The 27,671-nt window shown below is 40.7% G+C and overlaps 1 protein-coding gene across 4 annotated transcripts in view; it reads right to left on the bottom strand.

Moving 5' to 3' along the window:
• Positions 1–27,671, bottom strand: part of CBL (Cbl proto-oncogene) — a 139,814-nt gene that overhangs the window by 52,704 nt on the left and 59,439 nt on the right. For all 4 annotated transcript variants that reach the window (XM_066246737.1, XM_066246744.1, XM_066246760.1 and 1 more), the window contains one exon: positions 4,881–5,027. In XM_066246737.1, coding sequence (XP_066102834.1) covers positions 4,881–5,027 — 147 coding nt within the window. The remainder of the gene's footprint in view (positions 1–4,880; positions 5,028–27,671) is intronic.

Raw genomic sequence — 27,671 nt, 5'->3', positions numbered from 1 at the left:
GCATCTGTATTCATTAGAGATATTGGTCTGTAGTTTTCTTTTTTTGTGCCATCCTTGCCTGGTTTTGGGATGAGGGTTATGTTGGCCTCATAAAATGTGTTTGGAAGTATTGCTTCTTCTTCAATTTTTTGGAAGACTTTGAGTAGAATAGGAACCAAGTCTTCTTTGAATGTTTGATAAAATTCGCTGGTATAGCCGTCAGGGCCTGGACTTTTATTTTTGGGGAGGTTTTTAATGGTTTTTTCTATTTCTTCTCTACTGATAGGTCTGTTTAGGCTTTCTGCTTCTTCTTGACTCAGTCTAGGAAGGTTGTATTTTTCTAGGAATTTATCCATTTCTTCTAGGTTGTTGAATTTAGTGGCATAAAGTTTTTCATAGTATTCTACAATAATTCTTTGTATATCTACAGTGTCCGTGGTGATTTCTCCTCTTTCATTTTGGATTTTGTTTATATGAGTTCTTTCTCTTTTTTCCTTGGTAAGTCTTGCCAAGGGTTTGTCAATTTTGTTGATCTTTTCAAAGAACCAGCTCCTTGTTCTATTAATTTTTTCTATAGTTTTTCTGTTCTCTAATTCATTTATTTCTGCTCTGATTTTTATTATTTCCTTTCTTCGGCTGGTTTTGGGTTGTCTTTGTTCTTCTTTTTCTAGTTCCTTAAGGTGGGAAGTTAAGTGGTTCACTTGGGCTCTCTCTTGTTTGTTCATATATGCCTGAAGTGATATGAACTTCCCTCTTATCACTGCTTTTGCTGCATCCCATAGATTCTGATATGTCGTATTGTCATTTTCATTAGTCTGTATATATCTTTTGATCTCTGCACTTATTTCTTCTTTGACCCATTCATTTTTTAAAAGTATGTTGTTTAGTTTCCACATTTTTGTGGGATTTTTTTCCTCTTTTTTGCAGTTGAATTCTAGTTTCAAGGCTTTATGATCAGAAAATATGCTTGGTACAACTTCAATTTTTCTGAATTTGCTGATGTTGTTTTTGTGGCCCAACATATGGTCAATTCTTGAGAATGATCCATGTACACTGGAGAAAAATGTATACTCAGTCACTTTGGGATGAAATGTCCTGTAGATGTCTATCATATCCAGGTGCTCTAGTGTTTTGTTTAAGGCCACTATGTCTTTGTTGATTCTCTGTTTGGATGACCGATCTAGAGCCGTCAGCGGTGTATTGAGGTCTCCAAGTATGATTGTATTTTTGTCAGTTTTTGTTTTAAGATCAATAAGTAGCTGTCTTATATATTTTGGTGCTCCTTGGTTTGGTGCATATATATTAAGAATTGTTATGTCTTCTTGATTCAGTGTCCCCTTAGCCATTATGAAATGGCCATTTTTGTCTCTGAGTACTTTTCCTGTCTTGTAGTCAGCATTATCCGATATGAGTATTGCTACACCTGCTTTTTTTTGGATGTTATTTGCTTGGAGTATTGTTTTCCAGCCTTTCACTTTGAATTTGTTTTTATCCTTGTTACTTAGATGAATTTCCTGTAGGCAGCATACAGTTGGATTTTCTTTTTTAATCCATTCTGCTACTCTGTGCCTTTTTATTGGTGAGTTTAATCCGTTTACATTTAGTGTAATTATTGATACTTGTGAGTTCCCTATTGCCATTTTATATCTTGCTTTCTGTTAGTTTTGTGTCTTGTTTGATCCTTCTCTTTCGTTTTTCTATCTTTTGTTTTTATTTGGTTGTATTCCATACATCTTTCCTCTGTTGCTATCTTTTTTATCTCATGTGCTTCTGTGGTGGTTTTTTCAATGGTGGTTACCTTTGAGTAATGAAAAGGGTCCCTACCCTGTTCATTGTAGCGAACTATTTTGTGAGTACTTTTGCACTCCATCGTCCTTTGCTACTGTTAATCTCCATCTTCTCCCCCTCTTTCTTTTTGTTGTTGTCACAGTTTAAATTTGGTTTTATTGTGTTCTTCTTGGAGCTTTTACTTGTGGCTCTGTTTTTTTTTGTTCTTTGTATCTGATTGGAGAACCCCCTTTAGTAATTCCTGGAGTGGGGGTTTTCTGATGATAAATTCCCTCATCTTTTCTGTATCTGTGAATGTTTTTATTTCTCCTTCATATTTGAAGGATAGCTTTGATGGGTATAGTATTCGTGGCTGAAAGTTCCTCTCTTTCAGGACTTTAAATATTGGGGTCCACTCTCTTCTAGCTTGTAGAGTTTCTGCTGAGAAATCTGATGATAATCTAATGGGCCTTCCTTTATATGTTGTATTCTTCTTTTCCCTGGCTGCCTTGAGAATTTTTTCTTTGCTGTTGGTTTGTGTCAATTTCATTATGATATGCCTTGGAGTAGGTTTGTTGGGGTTAAGAAAACTTGGAGTTCTGTTTGCTTCTTGAACTTGAGGCTTTAGTTCTTTCCACAGGCTTGGGAAGTTCTCATCTATTATTTGTTTGAGTATGTTCTCCATTCCATTTTCTCTCTCTTCTCCCTCTGATATACCTATTATTCTTATGTTATTCTTTTTGATGGAGTCAGATAATTCTTGTAGGGCTATCTCATTTTTTTTAATTTTTGAGTCTCTTTCTTCTTCTCTCTGTTGTGCCTCAAGTTGCTTGTCTTCTATTTCACTAATCCTCTCTTCTATCTGACCTGTTCTATTAGCTAAGCTTGTTACTTCGTTTTTCAGCTCGTGAATTGAGTTTTTCATCTCTGTTTGATTTGTTTTTATAGTTTCAATTTCCTTGGACATATATTCTTTGTGTTCATTGAGTTGTTTTCTGAGCTCCCTAAATTGCCTTTCTGTGTTTTCTTGTATATCTCGGAGGATTTTTAGGATTTCTATCTTGAATTCTCTGTCATTTAGCTCCAAGGTTTCCAATATATTAAATTTTTTCTCCATAGATTTTTCCTCATCTAGCTGTGTTACCTCTCTTTCTTTTGTATCCATGATATTCGATTTTCTCTTCCTTAATGGCATCTTTGGGTGTATTGCGAAGCATCTGGAAGCTCCAAGTATAGGTTTTTCTGTTTCTGGTTGAAGATCTTGTTGAGTTTTGGGGGAGATTTATCGGTATCGCTTCCTACCCCGCCATTACTCTGACGTCATCCTCCCTAGTCCGCGTCGCTGCGAGGCTCCCTGCGGCGGGCGAGGGTCCCGCGGCTGCGGTCCGGCTGCGTGCGGCTCAGCGGCCCTGCTCCCGCGGCGCTGGGCAAGCAGACGCGCAGGGCAGGCGGTGCGCGCTCCCCGCTCAATCCCTAACTATTCTATAGTTTATATGTAAATATTTTTTTCAAAAACTAAAGGTGGAATTTAAAGAGATTTATGTTAGAATCTGTATATTCAACTGAAAATTTTATCGCTTTCTACTTATTCAGTTCTTTGATCTAAAATTCCAGATATATAAGAACATTTATATTAATATTTTAAAACATAAGCCTGACTGCCTGACCAGGCGGTGGCGCAGTGGACAGAGCGTCGGACTGGGATGCGGAGGACCCAGGTTCGAGACCCTGAGGTGGCCAGCTTGAGCAAGGGGTTACTCCGTCTGCTGTAGCCCCACGGTCAAGGCACATGAGAAAGCAATCAATGAACAACTAAGGTGTCGCAACGAAAAACTAATAATTGATGCTTCTCATCTCTCTCCGTTCCTGTCTGTCTGTCCCTATCTATCCTTCTCTCTGACTCTCTCTCTGTCTCTGTAAAAACAAAAAAACAAAAAAACATAAGCCTGACTGATGAATTGATTTCATTTAAAACTTCTATATCTAAAATGACAATATGACAAAGTGGAAAGACAAGCTAAAGACTAGGAGAATACATTTGTAATGTAAGAAAGAATTAGTACGTTACAACAGGAAAAAAAACAACTCAGTAGGATAATAGAGAAGTCAGGAAGAGCAACAGTTAAGACAGGATAAGAAGTGTAACTAGTCATAAATGTGAAAAAATGTTCAATCACCCATGTCATTAAAAATATGAAGCAAAATATGATACCAATTCCTATTATCAGTATCAGTCAAATTACAGAGCTACTGGAAAACATGTATGCTACTTACGTTAACATAAACTGGTACAACCACTTTGGAAAGCAACTAGGCAGTATTTGGTAAAGCAGAAGATATGAAATCCCCTAACTTAGCAATTCTACTCCTAAGTATATAAATATGGAGAAACTTTTGCATACGAAAATAAATACAATTTTGTTCGCTGTAGTATTGTTGGCAATAGCAAATAATTTGAAATGTGAATGTCAATTAAAAGCCTAATGGAGGCCCTGGCCAGTTGGCTCAACGGTGGAGCGTCGGCCTGGCGTGCGGGGGACCCGAGTTTGATTCCTGGCCAGGGCACATAGCAGAAGCGCCCATTTGCTTCTCCACCCCCCCCTCCTTCCTCTCTGTCTCTCTCTTCTCCTCCCGCAGCCGAGGCTCCATTGGAGCAAAGATGGCCCGGGCACTGGGGATGGCTCCTTGGCCTCTGCCCCAGGCGCTAGAGTGGCTCTGGTCCCGGCAGAGCAATGCCCAGATGGGCAGAGCATCGCCCCCTGGTGGGCATGCCGGGTGGATCCCGTTCGGGTGCATGCGGGAGTCTGACTGCCTCCCCGTTTCCAACTTCAGAAAAATACAAAAATAAAAAAAAAATAAAAAAAAATTTTAAAAAGCCTAATGGATAGGAAGAGGAAGGGAAGAGTATTCAATCAAAGAGCATGGGTTTCAATTGAATCTGCAAAGATTTATTTCTTTTAAAATAAATGAGCAAAAAAAAGTTAATATTTACCAAAGCTGGGTAATATTTACATACATAGTCATTATTTTACTCTATGTTTTCTCATGTTTTAAATATTTCATTAATAAAAAACCTAAACAAAAACTCAATACAAGCTTTAGTTCTAATTCAAATTCATTATTTTGAGACTTACTTTTCCCCAAAAGCTTTCCTCCAAAATTCTGCAGCATCTGCTTTAGTAATCCGAAATGTGTCTCCTTGAAAGAGTCCACTTGGAAAGATTCCTTTTAGTTCCGCCAGCATATGGCTGAAGATCAGGGACAGTTTGGTTAGGTTTCGCCTACAAATGATCAGAAGTGCAATAATTAAATAAATACATAAAATTATTTTTATCTTAAATGTACTCAATTCACCAGGCATGTAATATAAGAATATTAAAATGTTTATAAAAACCCTCTTCAAATACACTTTCTGGCCAGTATTATCAAATATATATAAAACTAGGGAAGAAGAAAGAATATGCTGTTGACAGTAATAAATATAGTTCACCCTTGAACAACATGGGTTTGAACTGTGCATATCCACGGATATGCAGATTTTTTTCAATAAATATGTACATACAGGATGGTCAATGTATTTTCTCTTCCTCATGATTCTCTTAACATTTTCTTCTCTTTAGCTTACTTTATTGTAAGAATATAGAATATAATACATATAACATAAAAAATATGTTAGTCAACTATTGATGTTACCAGTAAGGCTTTCAGGTCAACAGTAGGTTATATTAATAGTTCACTTTTTGTGGAGTCAAAGTCATACATGGATTTTTTACAGTGGGGGAGGGAGTACTCAGAGGCACCTCTAACCCCTATACTGTTCAACGGTCAGCTATGGCCTATGGTATTGTTATTTTTGTTCAAAGAAGGGCTTCTGAAACTGTTGTTGCCCTAACATCCGTATGAAAGATGAAAATACTATGGCAGAAAAACTGCTGAGTCCACTAGAACCACTCTTATTCCTTCCATTCAAATAGATGTTGTATGGTAAAAAAAGAACTTGTATACTGCTATAACCACTCAACTAATAAGAGAAATAAATATATTAGAAAAGCAAAATATATTATTTCCTGCTTTGCATAAACTATTCTGCATAAAATATTATCATATAACTCATACAAATGAAAATTATCAATAAAAAACTATTTAAATATCTAGACCTAACAAATACTTTCATTTCACTAAATCAGACCTTAAAAGTAAGTTTTACAAAAATACTCTTCCTTTCCAAAACTGAAATGTTAACATCCAAACTATGTAAAAATTTCTACATAAGTGCATGTGCTACTACTCTTTCAACAATTAGTTCAATTTATTCTAATAATCTGTTTAATGGATGTGACTTTAAAGATGACATACAGAACCAATTTAATATACCAGATATTATTCTCCACTTTTAGTTATATCCTTTAAGCAGATTTATTTATTTATTTTTTTTATAGAGATAGAGAGTCAGAGAGAGGGATAGATAGGGACAGACAGACAGGAATAGAGAGATGAGAAGCATCAATCATTAGTTTTTCATTCCGTATTGCGACACCCTAGTTGTTCATTGATTGCTTTCTCATATGTGCCTTGACCGCAGGCGTTCAGTAGACCAAGTAACCCCTTGCTTGAGCCAGTGACCCTGGGTCCAAGCTGGTCAGCTTTTTGCTCAAACCAGATGAGCCCACGCTCAAGGTGGCGACCTTGGGACTCGAACCTGGGTCCTCGGCATCCCAGTCCAATGCTCTATCCATTGTGCCACCGCCTGGTCAGGCAGATTATTTTTTTGATCTTTAATGGTACTGTCACACAAAACAAGATTAGATATTGTTATACACCAAAACAGCTACTGCTGACACCTGCTTATTTTCCCTTGCCTCAGTAATTAGTATTTGTATATTTAAAAAGTCTACAAGTAGACTATAAAATTTCAAATAAATTCATGATCAAATTTGATTGCCTAAAAGAAAAAATTTTCTTTTATATAAATTTTTCTTTTTTTATGCTATACTGGACATCTGCACACCGGTCCGACACTATCCACTAACCCAACCAGCTAGGGCCTCTTCCTATTCTGTTAATAGAGCTATTAACCTACAATTTGCTCTCTGCTATTTTCCTTTCTCTTCTGTTCCTCTCTTGATCCCTCCTTTGTAGTCTCAAGGCTTTAAAAACAACTTTGCAAATGATTCCCAAATTTTAGGCCTTTGGTAGCTTCCTATCTGCCTACCACATCGGTAGCTTTCTATCTGCCTACCACATTTCTCCATACAAATGCTAGCCACCTCAAAGCAGTATGTTCAAAATTAAACTAATCTTCCTTCTCAAATCTGTTCTTTCTCCATGTTCCCTATTTCTGTATTTAATGACAACACAATCTTTTTTTTTTTTCATTTTTCTGAAGCTGGAAACAGGGAGAGACAGTCAGACAGACTCCCACATGTGCCCGACCAGGATCCACCCGGCACACCCACCAAGGGGTGACGCTCTGCCCACCAGGGGGCGATGCTCTGCCCATCCTGGGCGTTGCCATGTTGCGACCAGAGCCACTCTAGCGCCTGAGGCAGAGGCCACAGAGCCATCCCCAGCGCCCGGGCCATTTTTGTTCCAGTGGAGCCTTGGCTGCGGGAGGGGAAGAGAGAGACAGAGAGGAAGGCGCAGCGGAGGGGTGGAGAAGCAAATGGGCGCTTCTCCTGTGTGCCCTGGCCAGGAATTGAACCCGGGTCCTCCGCACGCTAGGCCGATGCTCTACCACTGAGCCAACCGGCCAGGGCCGGCAACACAATCTTAATTACCACAAGTTCAAAACCTTGTACCCATCTTGACTTATTCCATTTCCCCAATTCTCCATATCTGAATTATTTGTCAATTTGCTGACTACTTGTCATTCCTACCTGAATTACATTGTTATTCTAATATACACTCCTCACTACCTTCACATACCTACCTTATAATTCAAACTTCAGTCCTTTCCTATGCATGCCTAACCATACCACATATAACTGCCTCCTTTTTCTTTTTTCTTTTTTTTTTACAGAGACAGAGAGTCAGAGAGAGGGATAGATAGGGACAGACAGGAACGAAGCGTCAATCATTAGTTTTTCATTGCGACATCTTAGTTGTTCATTGATTGCTTTCTCATATATGCCTTGATTGTGGGCCTTCAGCAGACTGAGTAACCCCTTGTTCAAGCCAGCGACTTTGGGTCCAAGCTGGTGAGCTTTTTTTGCTCAAGCCAGATGAGCCCACGCTCAAGCTGCGACCTCGGGGTCTCGATCCTGGGTCCTCGGCATCCCAGTCCGACGCTCTATCCACCTGGTCAGGCATATAACTGCCTCTTAAGGAATGGAAAAACAATTTTCACAGTGCCAATGGGACGAAACCCAAACTCAGCTTTGATTTTAAGACTTTCCACTGACCTGGACATAACTTACTTTTCTTTATTTATTTTTTTAATTTTTATTTATTGATTTTAGCAAAAGAGGAAGGGAGCAAGAGAGAGACATAGGAACATCAATCTGCTTCTGTATGTGCCCTGACCAAGGATCAAACTGGCAACCTCTGTGCCTCCGGACGACACACTAACCAACAGAGCTATCTGGCCAGGGTGCTTACCTTTTGGACTAGTTTATTAGTTCTTCCCTAGTATATTCCAGCCAAAATGAATACTACTCTGTCTTTTCTTATATTCATTTTCCTACCTCTGAGCCTCTGCTCCTCTTTCCCCTGTTTGAAAGAAGACTCAGCTTAAATGGCATTTCTTAAGAGGCCAGTTAGAAGTCATGAATCTCTAAAATAACCCCAACATTTTCACTGCAGTTGTCTTAGTCATCTGAACCCATTTTGTACCATAGTAAACTGTGTACACAGAATTAAACCCATTTCTGATGTGCATTTATTTATATCCCTTTGAGCATTTGGCACAATTTCTAACCATTAAACCAAAAAATATCTGAATGCATACTATGTGCTAGGCACTAGGGTTAGATATAACAATAAACAAAACAACATTCCTCGTATTACGGCATTTAAATCCCCATGGAGCCTGGCCAGGCGGAGGTGCAGTGGATAGAACATTGGACTGGGATGTGGATGACCCAGGTTTGAGACCCCAAGGTCGCCAGCTTGAGAGCAGGCTCATCTGGTTTAAGCAAAGCTCGCCAGCTTGGACCCAAGGTCGCTGGCTCGAGCAAGGGGTTACTCAGTCTCTTGAAGGCCCACGGTCAAGGCACATATGAGAAAGCAATCAATGAACTAAGGTGTCGCAACAAAAAACTGATGATTGATGCTTCTTATCTCTCTCCATTCCTGTCTGTCTGTCCCTGTCTCTGACTCTCTGTCTCTGTAAAAATATAAAAAATAAAAAATAAATCCCCATGAAGTATCGAGTGGTGAGAGAAAAGTACTTTATAAAAAAACAAAGTAGAGTATGAGACAGAGTCATGGAGGCTTGCTATTTTAGAGAGGGTGGTCTTAGGAACATCTCTGAGTGTTTACTTTTAAGCCAAGTCTGAAGTAAAGAAAGGAAGTGAGTCTTGGGATGCCTGGGCCTTGTCGACATCTTTGACTTCGAGATAATTTTCCATTGAGAATTTACCAGGTATCCCACACTCTGCTGGACCAGAGGTAAAACACACATACCAAATGGACAGAAAGCTTTCTTAATTTGTTAGGTAAGCCACAAAAAAGGGAAAGTTATTGACCACAGGATATAATGGCACCAGGTACCTAAGAGCAGTTCAAAGCGCTGACTGAAATAGTTACTGAAAATCAATTTAAGACACTTTCTTACTCAAGAATGCATCCTTCCAAAAAGCCAGCTTATATTTCTTAAAACCAACACAGAAATGCACTGTAAGTATCATACTTCTTAAAAGGAAATGAATCTATAAAAGCATTCTGTAACTGATCTGAGTTGAAATTCTGTTCAATAACATTTTAAGGCTTTAGGCTTATGGTTCAGTGTCTGCAGTGGATAGGGCAGTTTAATCAGCAGAATCTGTCTAAAATATAAACTTAGAACAATAACACATGACGGATATTGGGCTTATTACAAGGTAATCAATGCTTTTCAAAATTCCCTCAGCAGTTACATACTTCAATTCATACACTATGTTCTAACAATTCTCCAAAGATCCACAAAGGAATATAACTGCTAAATGTTTATATATAAATGCTCTGAAGAAAAAAATGTTTCCTTTTTAATTTTCCAGTAGTAACAAATAGAAGTTTTTCTTTAACTCAGTATTTGAAGGTCATTTTTACTATCTTTAACTCTAAGCACCTACATCTAAGCAACTGTAAATCCTACTCTACAGCTTCCACCTTCCTCTTTCCTCACAACTTCCTCAGAATCAAATGCTGATTCTGTATGTGGCATCAATTTTTTTAGTTCAAGATTGGTATTAGCTCTTCTCCCCAAACCTCTAAAGGGGGTTCTCCCCTACTCTAAAAGTCAATGTAGCTCAGGCCTAAAATAATGGCATACACTTTTCTGTGTATAATTTCAGATAATAAGGAACAACGATTTTATGTCATCAATACCTAAATATGTTAAAAATTAAATGAGCAATTATAGCTCCCACTTTAGCTTCAAAAGTAGAAAAATACAGTGGTAGAGCGTCGGCCTGGCGTGCAGAAGTCCCAGGCTCGATTCCTGGCCAGGGCACACAGGAGAAGTGCCCATCTGCTTCTCCACCCCTCCCCCTCTCCTTCCTCTCTGTCTCTCTCTTCCCCTCCCGCAGCCAAGGCTCCATTGGAGCAAAGATGGCCCGGGCGCTAGGGATGGCTCCCTGGCCTCTCCCCCAGGCGCTAGAGTGGCTCTGGTCGCAACAGAGCGACGCCCCGGAGGGGCAGAGCATCGCCCCTGGTGGGTGCCTCGGGTGGATCCCGGTTGGGCGTATGGGGGAGACTGTCTCTCCCCGTTTCCAGCTTCAGAAAAATAAATAAATAAATAAATAAATAAAAGAAAGAAAAAAGTAGAAAAATAAATACCATTTGCTAGGAATCACAATTACTATTTCTATACATCAAGCAAGAGTGCTGGAAAGTAGCCTTTATATAAGAGAAACAGAAAGCTCAAATAATACCAACCCCTGTACTTACTACCACATGGAATACTGAAAAGCAAACTATCTTGCAACTCTGGCCACAAAGTACTTTGCAAAGAAAGAGGATATGGAAAAAAGAATATAGTGTGGGGAGATAAATTAACCCACAATGTTAAAATGTATTTATTTTTTTTGTTTGTTTGTTTGTTTTTTCATTTTTCTGAAGCTGGAAACAGGGAGAGACAGTCAGACAGACTCCCGCATGCGCCCGACCGGGATCCAACCGGCACGCCCACCAGGGGCGGTGCTCTGCCCCCCAGGGGGCGATGCTCTGCCCATCCTGGGCGTCGCCATATTGCGACCAGAGCCACTCTAGCGCCTGAGGCAGAGGCCACAGAGCCATGCCCAGCGCCCAGGCCATCTTTGCTCCAATGGAGCCTTGGCTGCAGGAGGGGAAGAAAGAGACAGAGAGGAAAGCGCGGCGGAGGGGTGGAGAAGCAAATGGGCGCTTCTCCTGTGTGCCCTGGCCGGGAATCGAACCCGGGTCCTCCGCACGCTAGGCCGTAAAATGTATTTATTAATGTTTAAGACAACTATTGAGAGTAGTCCTACTCTTTTTTGTTTTAACAAGAATCCCTTAGAAGTACAATAAGCTTCAAAAAGAAAAAGATTGTTAAGAAATGAGTATTAAGAGACTGAGGTCTTCTAGAAAAATATAAGACCAGGCGGTGGCACAGCAAATAGAGCGTAGAACTGGGACACAGAAGACCCAGATTCAAAACCCCGAGGTCGCAGGCTTGAGCTCAGGTTCATCTGGCTTGAGCACGGCTCACCAGCTTGAGTGAAGAATCGCTTGCTTGAGCGGGGGGTCATAGACACGACCCCATGATCACTGGCTTGAGCCAAAAGGCCTCTGGCCTGAAGCCCAAGGTCGCTGGCTTGAGCAAGGGGTCACTTGTTCTGCTGTAGCCACCCCCCCCCCCAGTCAAGGCACAGATGAGAAAGCAATCACTGAACAAATAATGAACTGCAACAAAGAATTGATGCTTCTCATCTTTCTCCTTTCCTGTCTGTCCCTATCTGTCCCTCCATCTCTCTGACTCTGTCTCTGTCAAAAAATAAATAAAAATAAAATAAAATAATGACCTACAAAACAATTAGTCCGAAGTATTCACAAAGGTATTCTCACTTAGGGTTACATGTTTTTTGAAACTCCATTTTGATAGCCAGAGTTAAAAGTCTTTAATTGACAAAAATGCTTTTTTAATTCCTTCTACAAAGGAGTACCTGAAAATATATACATAAGATAACAGTCAAGAGGACTAGAAATTTAAAGTGTATTTCCTGGTCTATTAACTTACTTTGTTCTTGGGCTGTTATTTAACCTCTTTGGGCCTTTTTTTTTTTTTAACAGAAACAGAGAGAGAGTCAGAGAGAGGGATAGATAGGGACAGAGACGGGAACGGAGAGAGATGAGAAGCATCAATCATCAGTTTTTCGTTGCGACATCTCAGTTGTTCATTGATTGCTTTCTCATATGTGCCTTGACCGTGGGCCTTCAGCAGACCGATTAACCCCTTGCTTGAGCCAGCAACCTTGGGTCCAAGCTGGTGAGCTCTGCTCAAACCAGATGAGCCCATGCTTAATGGTGACCTCAGGGTGACCTGAGGGTCTCGAACCTGGGTCTTCCACATCCCAGTCCGACGCTCTACCCACTGCGCCACCGCCTGGTCAGGCTCTTTGGGGCCTCTCTTGCCGCAGATGTAATGTAAGGAAGCTGGAATCAATTACTCATAAAGATCTCTCCCATATATAAAAATGTATAACTTTATCCTACACCACTGATTTGAAACTGGGAAAGAAACCTTAACTGCTAGTTTGATTTCATTAGAGGTTTGAAGAAAGACACGAGGGAAAGAAAGCTAGTGCGTATCCTTATATGACTAAGAACTGGAAATTTTACCAAGAAATAATTTTTTTAAGTATATTTTATTTCTGCCTGCAAAGAATTAAAATCTTATGAAATTTAAAATAACAGTTAACTGTATGAATTATAAGTGGGGACTGAAAAATTAATCTAATCTGATAAACTAAAATATTGTTATATACTCTGACACTAGGAATTGGCTAACCCCCAGAATGTTAATTATTTTACTCAAAGAAATTAAATTTATTAATTTCTTAAGAAATAACACAAAAACATAAAAAAAATCTCAGCCAAGGCAAAAGTGAAAATGGTTCAAAGACTCAGAAGCAGCGCTTTCCTTTTAAAAACAATAATTTAAGGCCCTGGCCGGTTGGCTCAGCGGTAGAGCGTCGGCCTAGACCTAGAGTGCGGAGGACCCGGGTTCGATTCCCAGCCAGGGCACACAGGAGAAGCACCCATTTGCTTCTCCACCCCTCCGCCACGCTTTCCCTCTCTGTCTCTCTCTTCCCCTCCCGCAGCCAAGGCTCCATTGGAGCAAAGATGGCCCGGGCGCTGGGGATGGCTCTGTGGCCTCTGCCCCAGGCGCTAGAGTGGCTCTGGTCGCAACATGGCGATGCCCAGGATGGGCAGAGCATTCCCCCTGGTGGGCAGAGCGTCACCCCTGGTGGGTGTGCCGGGTGGATCCCGGTCGGGCGCATGCGGGAGTCTGTCTGACTGTCTCTCCCTGTTTCCAGCTTCAGAAAAATGAAAAAAAAAACCCAAAAACCAACAATAATTTAATCGTAGAATCTAAATGATAGGTATATAATTATAAAATTCAACTTTTCTGTATGACTGAAAAATTTCATAATAAACATTGGGAGACCCAAATAATTGAGTCTGAAATCTATTTTAATATTTGTGGACCTAATGATCCTGTACTTCCCAATGGAAAAATTTCAAAATGATTAACATTTTTAATATGATTAACAAACTGCAGCCTGACCAGGAGGTGGCACAGTGGATAGAGTGTCATCCAGAGATGCAGAGGACCCAGATTTGAAACCCCGAGGTTGCCAGCTTGAGCGCAAGCTCATCAGCTTGAGCACAGGGTCGCCAACTTGTGCATGAGATCACAGACATGACCCCATGGTCGCTGGCTTGAGCCCAAGGTCACTGGCTTGAGCAAAGGTTCACTAGCTCAGCTGGAACATCCCAATTAAGGCACATATGAGAAAGAAATCAATTAACAACTAAGGTGCCACAACAAAGAATTGGTGCTTCTCATTTTCCTATCTGTTCGTCCCTGTCTCTCTTTCTTCCTTCTTCTCTCTAAAATCAATAAATAAAAATCTAAAAAATACCCATTTAATAACTTGCCCAAGGTCTTCAGAGCTAGTGAGTGGGCAGAGCAGGTCTGTCTGATTCAAGAACCCAGGCTCAATGGTATGACACACACAGTTATTCCCTTTTCAGAGTTCAAAACACTGATTATAACGATGCTCAATGATCTCAGTGAAAACTCAAAACAGATAGAAAACATTAAAATGGAGATAAAAAACATAAAAAAGAACCAGTTAGGAATGATAATAGAATAGCTGAAATGAAGAATACATTAGAGAGAGTCAAGAGTAGAGGAAGTCCTGGCTGGTTGGCTCAATGGTAGAGCATTGGCACAGGGTGTGGAAGTCCTGGGTTTGATTCCCGGCCAAGACACATAGGAGAAGCACCCATCTGCTTCTCCACCCTCCCCACTCTCCTTCCTCTCTGTCTCTCTCTTCCCCTCCCACAGCCAAGGCTCCACTGAAGCAAAGTTGGCCGGGCAATGAGGATGGCTCCATGACCTCCACCTCAGGTGCTAGAATGGCTCCAATTGCAGCAGAGCATTGCTCCAGAAGGGCTGAGCATCGCCCTCTGGTGGGCATGCTGGGTGGATCCCAGTCAGGCTCATGCAGGAGTCTGTTCTCCCCCACCCACTTCTCACTTCATAAAAATACAAAAAAAAAAAAAAAAGGAGATGAAGCAGAAGATCAAAGCAGCGATTTGGAAGATAAGAAAGCAGAAAACACCCAATCAGATCAGCAAAGCGAAAAGAGTCCAGTCCCTAGTCAGTTGGCTCAGTGGTAGAGCATCGGCCAGATATGTGGAAGGCCTGGGTTCAATTTCCTGCCAGGGTACACAGGAGAAGCACCCATCTCCTTTCTCTCTATATCTCTCTTCCCCTCCCACAGCCAAGGCTCCTTTGGAGCAAAGGTGGCCCGAGCGCTGAGGATAGCTCCATGGCCTCTGCCTCAGATGCTAGAATGGCTCTGGTTGCAATGGAGCAACACCCCAGATAGGCAGAGCATTGCCCCCTAGTGGGCTTGCCAGGTGGATCCTGATTGGGCACGTGGGAGTTTGTCTCTCTGCCTTCCCATTTTCACTTCAGGAAAAAAAAGAAAAGAAAAAAAGAATCCAGTCCTGGCCAGTTGGCTCAGTGGATAGAGCATCAGGTTGGCATATGGACATCCCAGGTTCAGTCCCAGTCAGGGCACATAAAAGAAGCAACCATCTGCTTCTTTCCTCTTTCCTCTTCCCTCTCCTCCTTCTCTCCCTCTTTCCTTTCTGCAACCAGTGGCTCTACTGGTCCCAACATCAGCCTCAGGTGCTAAAAATAGCTTGGTTCACTCAAGCATCAGCCCCAGACAGGTTGCCAGGGGCATGTGTGGGAGTCTATCTTACTATCTCCCACCTTCTCATTTAAAAAAAAATAATTAAAAAAGAAAAAAATGAGGATAGTTTAAGGGGCCTCTCAGATACATTAAGTGTACCAACATTCACATGATGGGATACCAGAAGAGAGTGAGCAAGGAATTGAAAACCTATTTGAAAAAGTAATGATGGAAAACTTCCCTAACCTGGTGAAGGAAGTAGACATACAAGTCCAGGAAGCACAAAAGGCCCAAACAAGATGAACTCAGAGGCCCACATCAAGATACATCATAATTAAAATGCAACAGATTAAACACAAAGAAATTTTAAAGCAGCAAGAGAAAGGTAGTTAGTTACCTACAAGAGGGCTCCTATAAGACTGTCAGCTGATTTCTCAACAGAAACTTGGCAGGCCAGAAGGGAGCGGCAAGGAATATTCAAAGTGATGAAAAGCAAGGATCTATAATACCAAGATTACTCTACCCACCAAAGCTATCATTTAGACTCAAAGAGTAGATGAAGAGCTTCAGACAAGCAAAAGGTAGAGTTCATCACTACCAAACCAGTATTACAAGAAATGTTAAAAGACCTTTTTTAAAGGAAGAAAAAAAAAGATCAGAAATATGAATAGTAACATAGCAATAACTAGTTATCAACAATTACTATAATGTAAATGGATTAAATGCTCCAATCAAAAACTATAGAGTAGCTGAATGGGTAAGAAAACAAGACTCTCACAAATGCTGTCTACAAGAGACTCACTTCAGATTGAAAGAAAACAAACAGGCCCTGGCCAGTGGCACAGTGGATAAAGCATTGGCCCAGAGAGCAAGGCTGCCAGTTTGATCCTAGGGTCCCAGATTTGAACCTCAGACAGGTCTTGACCCCAAGGGCATCAGCTAGATCCTGAAGGCACTGGCTTGACTCCTGAGGTTGCCAGTTTGAGCACTGTTCAGGGCACATATGAGAAGCAATCAGTGGAACAACAAGTTGATGCTTCTACCCTACTCTTGCTCTCTCTCTCCCTTCTTCCTACATCAAAAAAAAAAAAAAGAGCCTGACCTGTGGTGGCGCAGTGGATAAAGCGTTGACCTGGAAATGCTGAGGTCACTGGTTCGAAACCCTGGGCTTGCCTGGTCAAGGCACATATGGGAGTTGATGCTTCCAGCTCCTCCCCCCTGTCTCTCTCTCCTCTCTCTCTCGTCTCTCTCTCTCTCTCTGTCCTCTCTAAAATGAGTAAATTTTAAAAAAGGATAAATGAAAAAGAAAGACACACACAGATGGAAAGGTATGGAAAAATTTATTTCATTGAAATGAAAAAAAGCTGGGGTAGCAATACTTAAATCAGACAAAAGAGACAAACGAGTACCCAGCAATTCCACTTCTGGGTATTTATCTGAAGAAACCCAAAACATGAATTTGAAAAGACATATGCACCCATATGTTCACTGCAGCCTTATTTACAATAACCAAGATATGGAAGCAACCTAAGTGTCCATCAATAGATGAATAAATAATTAGTGCATATATACAATGGAATATAACTTAGCCATAAAAAAGAATGAAACCTTGTCATATGCAACCACATGTATTGTGCTAAGTGAAATAAGTCAGACAGAAGACAAATACCATATTATTTCAATTTTATGTGGCATTCAAAAAACAAAATAAATGGACAAACAAAACGAAAACAAAACTCACACATACAGAGAACATTTGGATGGTTACCACATGAAAGGGGGTTGGGGTATGGGTGAAAAGGGGGAAGGGATAACGAAGTACAAGTTAGCAGTTACAAAACAGTCATGGGGATGTAAAATAAACCATAGGGAATATTGTCAATAATATTGTAATAATTATATATAGTATCAGATGAGTACTAGATTTATCAGGGTGATCACTTCATAAGTTATAAATGTCTAATCACTATGTTGTACACCTGAAACTAATATAATATTGTATGTGAACTATAACAGAAAAATAAAAATTATTTAAAAATATAATCAGACTTCTCTATATTTCCAAAATCTTTGAATTTACTCAACCTAAGTTCTAAAATACAAGAATGTATGTTACATACACTAGCATTTGTCCACAGCTAAAAACACATTAACCATAAGAACTGATTACTATTTCTCTATACAAACACATCAGTGATATAATGTGCAAATCTCCAAAATTTCACAAACCCTCCCCGTAAGTCACAAAAATCGCCAACCACCTTTCAGAAAACTCATCCCATAAACATAAAAAATAAAATGTATATAAACAGACAAAACAAATTATTCTGAGCAGGAAAGAGCCCTAATGGAATCTAATTAAATATGTAGAAAGTTTATCTAGTTATCATTAATTATTTAACCCTTGAGTGTATAACATATCAGACATCTATTTCCATTTAAACAAAGTTTTTCTGAATGAATATCAAGTATTCTCAAAACTTGGGAAAGAACGTGGAATTTTCTTCATCTATTAAAATCTAATACTATTTTGAAGGGATCAAAACCATACAAATCTGTCATTTTTTTAAAGTGTATTTTTCATTAAAAATAGCCCCTAGGGTTCAGGAATTGACCAACAGACTGGTGTGACTAGAATCCCAGTAGCATATAACAAAATTGAAAACAGCAGGATGCATATAGCCTGACTGGTGATGGCACAGTGGGTAGAGCATCAGTCTGATGTATGGATGTCCTGGGTTCAATTCCTGGTCAGGGCACACAAGAGAAGCGACCATCTGCTTCTCTCCCCCTCTCTCTCCCTTTTCTCTCCTTCTCTCCCTCCCACAGCCAGTGGTTTGATTGGTTCCAGCGTGGCCCAGGGTGCTAATAATAGCTCTGTTGGAGTACATCCGCCTCAGGCACTAAAAATAGCTTGGCTCCTCAGCATTGGTCCCAGATGGGGTTGCCAGGTGGATCCCAGTTGGGGTGTAAGTGTGAGTCTGCCTCACTATCTCTCCTCCTCTCACCTTAAAAAGAAAAAGAAAAGAAACTATAAACAAAGACAATGTCAGATAACACAGGAAAGAAAGTCTTCCTGTACGTATCTAGTTAACAAAGCAGACTAGCACACTGAGCCAGACTTTAGTAGACTAAAGAAAAAAGCAAATGTCACAACAGCATGGGTGGGAGAACAACTAATTAAAACTAGTATAATTTAGGAGGCATCTTGGACTTCAAGGAAAAATTAAATTTCAATAGACAACATGGGAGAGAAAGTAATTCTAGGTGAAGGGAATTACCAAAGAAAAGGTTCAGCAAAAGAGTTCAGGGATTGACCAATACTGGTGTGGCTAGAATCATAGTAGCATGACAAAACTAAAAACAGCAGGACTCAGAAAGTAAAGATATACTACCTGACCAGTGGTGGTGCTGTGGATAATGTCAACCTGAGTGCTGAGGTCCCAGGTTTGAAACCCAAGATTGCTGGCCAGAGCACATGCTCATCTGACTTGAACACAGGATCATCAACATGATTCCGTGGTCGCTGGCCTGAGCCCAAAGGTCACTGGCTTGAAGCTGAAGGTCGATGGCTTTGAGCAAGGGGTCACTGGCTCAGCTTGACTCCCCCCACCCCGTCAAGTCATGTACGAGAAGCAATCAATGAACAACTAAAGTGCTGCAACTACGAGTTGATGCTTCACATCTCTCTCCCCTTCGTCTTCCTCTCTCTCTCTTTCACATCTCTCTCCCCTTCCTCTTCTCTCTCTCTCTCTCAAGAAAAAAGAAATGTAGAGATATAATTATTATGTGAGAAATATTACAAACGGGAAATAATTAAGGATTTAGAAAAGGCAAAAGATTTATGCGATCTGAAGAAAAACCAGAGTATAGTGAGATACAATCTTTTTGTTGTTGTTGCGTGTTGCAACACCTTAGTTGTTCATTGATTGCTTTCTCATATGTGCCTTGACTGCGGGCCTTCAGCAGACCGAGTAACCCCTTGCTTGAGCCAGCGACCTCGGGCTCAAGCTGGTGACCTCGGGGTCTCAAACCTGGGTCTTCCGCATCCCAGTCCGATGCTCTATCCACTGTGCCACCACCTGGTCAGGCTGATTGTTTTCTCATATGTGCCTTGACCGCGGGCCTTCAGCAGACTGAGTAACCCCTTGCTCAAGCCAGCGACCTTGTGTCCAAGCTGGTGAGCTTTTTTTTTTTTGCTCAAGCCAGATGAGCCTGCGCTCAAGCTGGTGACCTTGGGGTCTCGAACCTGGGTCCTCCGCATCCCAGTCTGATGCTCTATCCACTGGTCAGGCCAATCTTTTTTTTTTAAGTGAGAGGAAGGGAGATAGTGAGACTGATTCCCATATGCACTCCAATGAAGATCCACCCAGCAACCCCTGTCTGGAGCCGATGCTCAAATCAACCTAGCTATTATCAAAACCTGAGACTGATGCTTGGACCAACTGTGCTATCCTCAAACCAATTGAGCACTAACTGCAAGAAGGGAAGAGAGAGAGAAGAGAAGCAGATGATTGCTTCTCATGTGTGCCCTGAGCAGAAATTGAACCCAAGGTGTCAGCACACTAGGCCAATGCTCTAGTCACTGAGCAAACTGGCCGGGGTCCCAATCTGTTTTAAGGCCATAAACGACAGCAGTATGCAAGATAAATTAGAGGGGAAATGACAAAAGCACCAAGATCAGTTAGGACCTTGGTAGGCAAACATGCGGCTTGTGAGCCACGTGCGGTTCGTTGGCCCCTCGAGTGTGGCTCTTCCACAAAATACCACATGCGGGTGCTACCTCGATAAGGAATGTACCTACCTATATAATTTAAGTTTAAAAATTGTGGTTTTCAAAAGAAATTTCAATCGTTGTACTGTTGGTATTTGGCTCTGTTGACTAATGAGTTTGCTGACCACTGATGAGGATAATACTGAAGTAGGAAGGTAATGGGAGCCTGAAGGTAAGGACAGTGGTACCTTGAGATACAAATTTAATTCATTCTGTAACCGAGCTCGTAAGTCAGTCAACTCATATATCAAACTGCCGATACTGGACCCGTGTGCCAACTAGCAGCAGCTTCCCGAATCACAACTCGTATCTCGAATTTCGCTCGGCTCTCCAACAAAAATACAGACTGAGTCACAACTCGTATCTTAAAAAATATTCATATGTTCGTCTGTTTGTATCTCAAGGTACCACTGTAGTAAAATAAGACAGATTTGAGAGATACTACAAAAATAAAATCCAGAGCATAAAATGAGTAGGGGACTTGAAATAATGAACCTGAAACTCTGAACATAGGCAACTGGGAGTAGGGTCTTATGTGTCCTACACTTTGCATATATTATTATTTAGTTAACTCTCATTCATAATCCTGTATAATAAGATTCCATTCTTACCCCCATTTTGTAGGTGAAAACTTAGGCTAAAGCCAAAAATCAATCCAAGTAGTTCATGCTTCTCATAATACTACATAATATTAACTCAGGGAATACAGAAGAGGATATTGTTTTGTTAATGAAGAGGATACATATTGTGTTCAGACATGTTGAGTGTAAGACACCCAAAAGATAATTAACATGGCAATGTCTAGCAGGCTGCTTGGGAAAGAGGTAGCAAAGCAGGGGAAGAGATTTGTGAATAATCTGTATAAGACTGTTGACACTGTTGGGAATAGGAATGTCTACTAATACCCTCATATAGGCCAAAATTAAAATCAAAATCAATTGAAGTTTTTATCAAACCAACATGTTATCTGCCTTAAATTTAGATACTGTTATGTGTCAAATATATATCTCAATAAAAATTTAACAAGTTTTTTAAAAAGTGAGATGTAGTTTTGAAAAGACCTGGATTCTCCTTTGGGGGGATTGTGGGAGTAAGTAGAATGGAATAAGAAGAACAGAAAAGAACAGCAGTGGGCAGGCTCCTCTTATTAAAAAGCAGAACAAATCCATATGAAAAGATATATAGGCCCTGGCCGGTTGGCTCAGTGGTAGAGCGTCAGCCTGGCGTGCAGGAGTCCCGGGTTAGATTCCCAGCCAGGGCACACAGGAGAAGCGCCCATCTGTTTCTCCATCCCTCCCCCTCTCCTTCCTCTCTATCTCTCTCTTCCCTTCCTGCAGCCAAGGCTCCACTGGAGCAGAGTTGGCCTGGGTGCTGAGGATGGCTCTATGGCCTTCTGCCTCAGGCACTAGAATGGCTCTGGTTGTAACAGAGCAACACCCCAGATGGGCAGAGCATCGCCCCCTGGTGGGCATGCCAGGTGGATCCCGGTCGGGCGCATGCAGGAGTCTGTCTGACTACCTTCCCGTTTCCAACTTCAGACAAATACAAAAAAAGAAAAAAATAAAATAAAATTCTTATCTTTCAAAAAAAAAGATAAAAACGCATTTAGTATTTTAGTACTTCACAGATTTTCAATTTTTTTAAAATTTTTTATTCATTTTAAAGAGAGGAGAGAGAGAGAAGCAAGAGGAGGAATGGTAGAGAAGCAGATGGGTGCTTCTCCTGTGTGCCCTAACCGGGAATCGAACGTGGGACTTCCACACGCCAGGCTAACACTCTACCACTGAGCCAACTGGCCAGGGCTCAGATTTTCAAATTTTAAGGGTTCTAACACCCATTCAGTAGAATCTATCATATTTCTCAATAGGAAAGCATACGGAAATTGTATATTAAAGCTACTATCCAAAGTAAACAATATTTTCTGAGTTCCCTAAATTCAGTAAAACACAGGTGATAAAATTTCAATACTATCAAAGGTGCAGAAGTATATTCATGAATGGGGGAAAATAGAGCATAAGAACAGATAATAAATGGAGAAAAATAATCACAAATATATCTTGTTTGAAATTAAAAAAAAATTTTAAGCTACATATGAGTGCCAACTTGTCTGACCAGTGGTAGTGCAGTGGATAAAGCATTGACTTGGGACGCTAAGGAACCTGGTTAAAAACCCAGAGGTCTGGCTTGACCCTGGGCTCATCTGGCTTGAGTGCAAGCTCGCCAACTTGAGTGCGGGGTCACCTGCTTGAGCCCAAGGTCACTGGCTTGAGAGCAAGGCATCACTGGCCCAGCTTGACCCCTCACCCAATTGAGGCAAGTATGAGAAGCAATCAGTGAACAACTAAAGTGATGCAACTACGAGTTGATGTATGTTCTCATCTCGTTCCTCCCTCTATCAAATCAACTAAAAAAAAAAAGGAGTGCCAACTTATGATGATGAAACAGCAAAAACCTTCAGAATATGAATAAAATTAGAGATATATTTTAAAAGTAAAAGGTGGCCCTCGCCTGACCAGGTGGTGGCATAGTAAATAGAGCATCAACCTGGGACGTTAAAGACCTGGGTTCGAAACCCCAAAGTGGATGGCTTGACTGCAGGGTGGCCAGCTTGAGCATGGGATCATAGACATGATCCTTTGGTCGCTGGCTTGAGCCCAAAGGTTGTGGACTCAAAGCCCAAGGTCACTGGCCTGAGCAAGTGATCACTGGTTCAGCTGGAGCCCCCCCAGTCAATGAACATATGAGAAAGCAATCAATGAACTCGGGTGCCATAACAAAGAATTGATGCTTCTCATCTCTCTCCCTCACACACAAAAATAAAAGAAAAATAAGTAGTCCTGGCCAGTTGGCTCAGTGGCTAGAGTGGTTCGCCCAGCATATGGATATCCTGGGTTCAATTCGTGGTCAGGGCACACAAGAGAAGAGACCACCTGCTTCTCTCTCCCCTTCCTTCTACCTCTCTCTTTTTTTTAATCAGTATTTTTCTTTTTTTTTTTTTTAACAGAGACAGAGAGAGAGTCAGAGACAGGGATAGACAGGGATAGACAGACAGGAACAGAGAGAGATGAGAAGCATCAATCATCAGTTTTTCGTTGCGTGTTGAGGCACCTTAGTTGTTCATTGATTGCTTTCTCATACATGCCTTGACCGTGTGCCTTCCAGACCAAGTAACCCCTTGCTTGAGCCAGCGACCTTGGGTTCAAGCTGGTGAGCTTTTGCTCAAACCAGATGAGCCCACGCTCAAGCTGGTGATCTCGGGGTCTCGAACCTGGGTCCTTCCGCATCCCAGTCCGACGCTCTATCCACTGTGCCACTGCCTGGTCAGGCCCTTCTACCTCTTTCTCTCCCTCTTCCCCTCCTCAGCCAGTGACTTGTTGGTTTGAGTATGGCCCCAGGCACTGATGATAGCTCAGTTGGTACAAGCATGTCAGCCTTGGGTGCTAAAAATAGCTCAATTGATTCAAGCATTGGCTCCAGATAGGGGTTGCTGGGTAGATCCTAGTCGGGGCACATGTGAGAGTCTATCTCACTATCGCTCCTCTTCTCACTTTAAAAAGAAAAAAGGAAAAAAATAAAAGTAAAAGGTAATTTAATAACAGAATACAGTGAACTCTATTTCAATAATTTTCACTTATAGTGTATTTATTAATTCTATAAGTACTGAGTACCCACTATATGGCAAGTACTGTTCTAAAACTTATAAATGTAGGTAACATGGACTATTCCAAACCCTGAGTAAACCAAATAGGTATCAAAATCCACTCTGCCACATTTACACAGTCATTCATGCATGTGTGCACAAATATACACATGGCAACACGATGATACTGCAGAAGAATTTTTTCTATATATTCCCTATAAAAACTAATTATTTCTACAAACTTCACAAATACAGAAAGGGGAAAATTAACTCATTTTGATTACTTCTACAATCAATGACCTTGAGAAAAAATTATGACAATTTTACTTACCAATATAGATTAAAAACTCTAAATGACTACTGAACAGAACCCAGTGAAGTATTAAAAATATATTAGGTATATCAGCACAAAGTAGGGTTTACCAAAGCAATGCAAGGATAGCTTAACTTTATAAATTAACATTATTCACTGCAATTACAAAGTGCATTACTTCACAGAGCCATTTACTTTTTATCTCCAGTTACCACCTTAGTCAAACCACTATCATCTCACCTAAATTACATTTGACTTCTAATTAGTCTTGTTCTTTCTAGGTTCAATGGCAATGAGCTAACAAGGACCAGGGGCTCCTCCTTCCCTCTGGCTAGAGGGGTTTCTCCTAAACATCTGCTCAAGGCTGCCAGCCTCTAGGTACCAGACACCTGGTTCTCAGCAACTCCTATAAACAGGTGACACCCCAACTTTTTTTTAAGCTGGGGGGGGGGGGAAGAAAGGGAAAGAGACAAGAAGCATCAACTTATAGTTGCAGCACTTTTAGTTGTTCACTGGTTGCTTCTTATACGTGCCCTGACTGGGAGGGGGGGCCTCAAGCTCAGCCAGTGACCCCTTGCTCAAGCCAGCAACCTTTGGGCTCAAGCTATCAACCCTGCACTCAATCGAGCTGGATGAGGCCACACTCAAGCCGGCAAACTCAGGGTTTCAAACCTGGGACCTCAGTATCCCAGGTCGACGCTCTATCCACTGTACCACCACCAGTCAGGCTTTTTCTATTTGTTTGTTTGAGGGAAAGGGGAAGGGAGGAATAGAAAGCAACAACTCATTGTTCCATTTAGTTGTGCCATTGATTACTTCTCATACATGCCCTGACAAGGTCTCAAACCAGTGACCTCAGGGTTAAGCCAGTGACTTTAGGATCAGTGACCCCCTGAACGAGCCTGCAACCTTGGCACTCCAGGGTAGCACTCTGTCTATCCACTATGCCACTGGCCAGGGCCCAAATTCATTTTTACCTCACTATCACACTCATTCTCATAAAAAGAGAGTACAGGGATGACAGGAGAGGTAGAATCCCTTTCCTGAAGCCCAGTCTCATGGTACTGCCAGCTGTGCCCCAACCAAGCACTCCTTTCCACGGGATACCAAGAGAATAGATGGGGTCTGTATACCTGATCATCCTGCCACCCATAAATTTCAGCCTCATGTTCACCTAGAGTCACGTTCTCAAAAATACTTGCCAAATAAATACTTGCATAGAGAAAATAGCAACAGCTTTTCAATTAGGACATTGTTTTTTAAAATACTATGGCAAAATATATGACATAAAATTTATTATTTCAACCATTTTAAGTGTGCAATTCAGTAGATATGTTTCATTTAACTTTTCTTCTTACCATAATTTTTCAATGAGTGTATATCTATATTTTTTAATTCAAATACTTAGGTAATGCTTTCTGTAAACCCAGCATCATTCTAAGTGCTTTCTAAATATTATCATTTTTGTTATAATACAACAATCCTATGAAAACACTTTTAAATGAGATATTTGAGGCAAAGAGAAGTAACTTGTCTAAGGTCATATAGATAGTAAATAGCAGAGGGTCCAAAATGGGCAATCCGATCTAGCTCACACACACAGTCTGTGTGCACTTAACATATAATTCTATACTGCCTTAACCTCCTCAATACTGCATGTTGACTGACATGGAAGTGTGCCACTGACTGAAAATTACTGGGACACTGCTATAAGCAGTGCCTTTATTATTCAAGATCGCAAATAAGATCTAATCTATAGAAACTTGAGCTAGTGGTTTAAAATATTAAATAGATAATATTCCATTATATATAGACATAAAGAGCCCTGCACAAAGGTTCATGTCAAGAAAATTTAGCTTACTATTCACACACACACACACAAAAAGGAAAATTTTCTTTCCTAAGTGGCTTTTTTTATTTCTTTTACAGAGACAGAGAGTCAGAGAGAGGGATAGATAGGGACAGACAGACACGAATGGAGAGAGATGAGAAGTATCAATCATCAGTTTTTCGTTGCGACACCTTAGTTGTTCATTGATTGCTTTCTCATATGTGCCTTGACCGTGGGCCTTCAGCAGGCCGAGTAACCCCCCCGCTAGAGCCAGCGATCTTGGGTCCACGCTGGTGAGCTTTTTGCTCAAACCAGATGAGCCCGCGCTCAAGCTGGCGACCTCGGGGTCTCAAACCTGGGTCTTTCCGCATCCCAGTCCTCCATCCACTGCGCCACCGCCTGGTCAGGCCCTAAGTGGTTTTTTAATCATGTTCTTTGCAGGTGAATAGAAGAAAAGAAATCACAATTATCTGGTTCAACTTTCCAGAAAAAATATTCAATTAATTTTTTAAGTGTAAATTGTCATAAAAATACCATAAGAATAAAAATAAAACAAGTTAAGAAATATTAACTCTGAATATTTACACTTGGATTTCAACCATCTAGATATATTTTATTAGACACTAAGCTGGGTGAGTGTTTTGCATGTAAAAGGAGTAGGGGAAAGTTTAAACAAAGAAAGGAAGAAAAACTACTAAAAAAAATTTATTGCATTTCTTTAACAAATTTAATACATTGGATTTAAGCTTTCTGAAAAAAAACACATATTTCAAGCCCAATACACAGTAAGTAAATGTAAAAAAAAATTAAGTTGCTAGCATTAAAGTCCACAATCCTTCTAATATTTTCATACTACAGGGTATTTCTAGCAAGCATTTGCTGCTTTGTATACTACAGCCTGGCAAAAAGACATTCTTTTAGTCAGCTTTTGAGCTTGTTCTTTAAGATATACTAATTTAAATGCAGCTGGAGACTTCACAAGTATTAAGGTTTTAGAGCAAGTCTTGGTTAGCACTATTAAAGCAAATTGATTAGAAAAAGGTTTGCACATTTTACTTACTTGACAGTCACTGCCTACTTCTCTGTAAGTCTCTGGTTTTATAAAAGTTGTAACTGATTCTTTGTGGGGACACAAGGGAGAGTATTTTCATAGTCCCTCTAGCTACATAATAAAGCCAATGTCCTATTAGAAATATTTTGAGTAAAATTCTCATTATCTGAATACATAAATCCTGTGGTAAAAATATGAAACTTTTAGTTCAAAAGACATGACTCTTAAAACATGTTTTAACTTACTAATTCATATGGCACTTGAAGTGTAGCCTCCAAAGCAGGGGTCCCCAAACTTTTTACACAGGGGGCCAGTTCACTGTCCCTCAGACCACTGGAGGGCCGGACTATAAAAAAAAAACTATGAATAAATCCCTATGCACACTGCACATATCTTATTTTAAAGTAAAAAAAAAAAAACGGGAACAAATACAATATTTAAAATAAAGACCCAGTAAATTTAAATTAACAAACTGACCAGTATTTCAATGGGGACTTTGGCCTGCTTTTAGCTAATGAGATGGTCGATGTGCTCCTCTCACTGACCACCAATGAAAGAGGTGCCCCTTCCGGAAGTGCGGCGGGGGCGGATAGATGGCCTCAGGGGGCCGCATGTGGCCCGCGGGCCGTAGTTTGGGGACCCCTGCTCCAAAGGATCATTTCTGTAATATGGAATGAGATACACATTCCTTTGAATACAAAAGAACAAGGAAATTGGTACAAACATT

This window comes from Saccopteryx bilineata, chromosome 1, assembly GCF_036850765.1.
Source record: "Saccopteryx bilineata isolate mSacBil1 chromosome 1, mSacBil1_pri_phased_curated, whole genome shotgun sequence".
NCBI classification, from domain to species: Eukaryota; Metazoa; Chordata; class Mammalia; order Chiroptera; family Emballonuridae; genus Saccopteryx; species Saccopteryx bilineata.
This window is presented reverse-complemented; position numbering and strand designations above follow the sequence as displayed.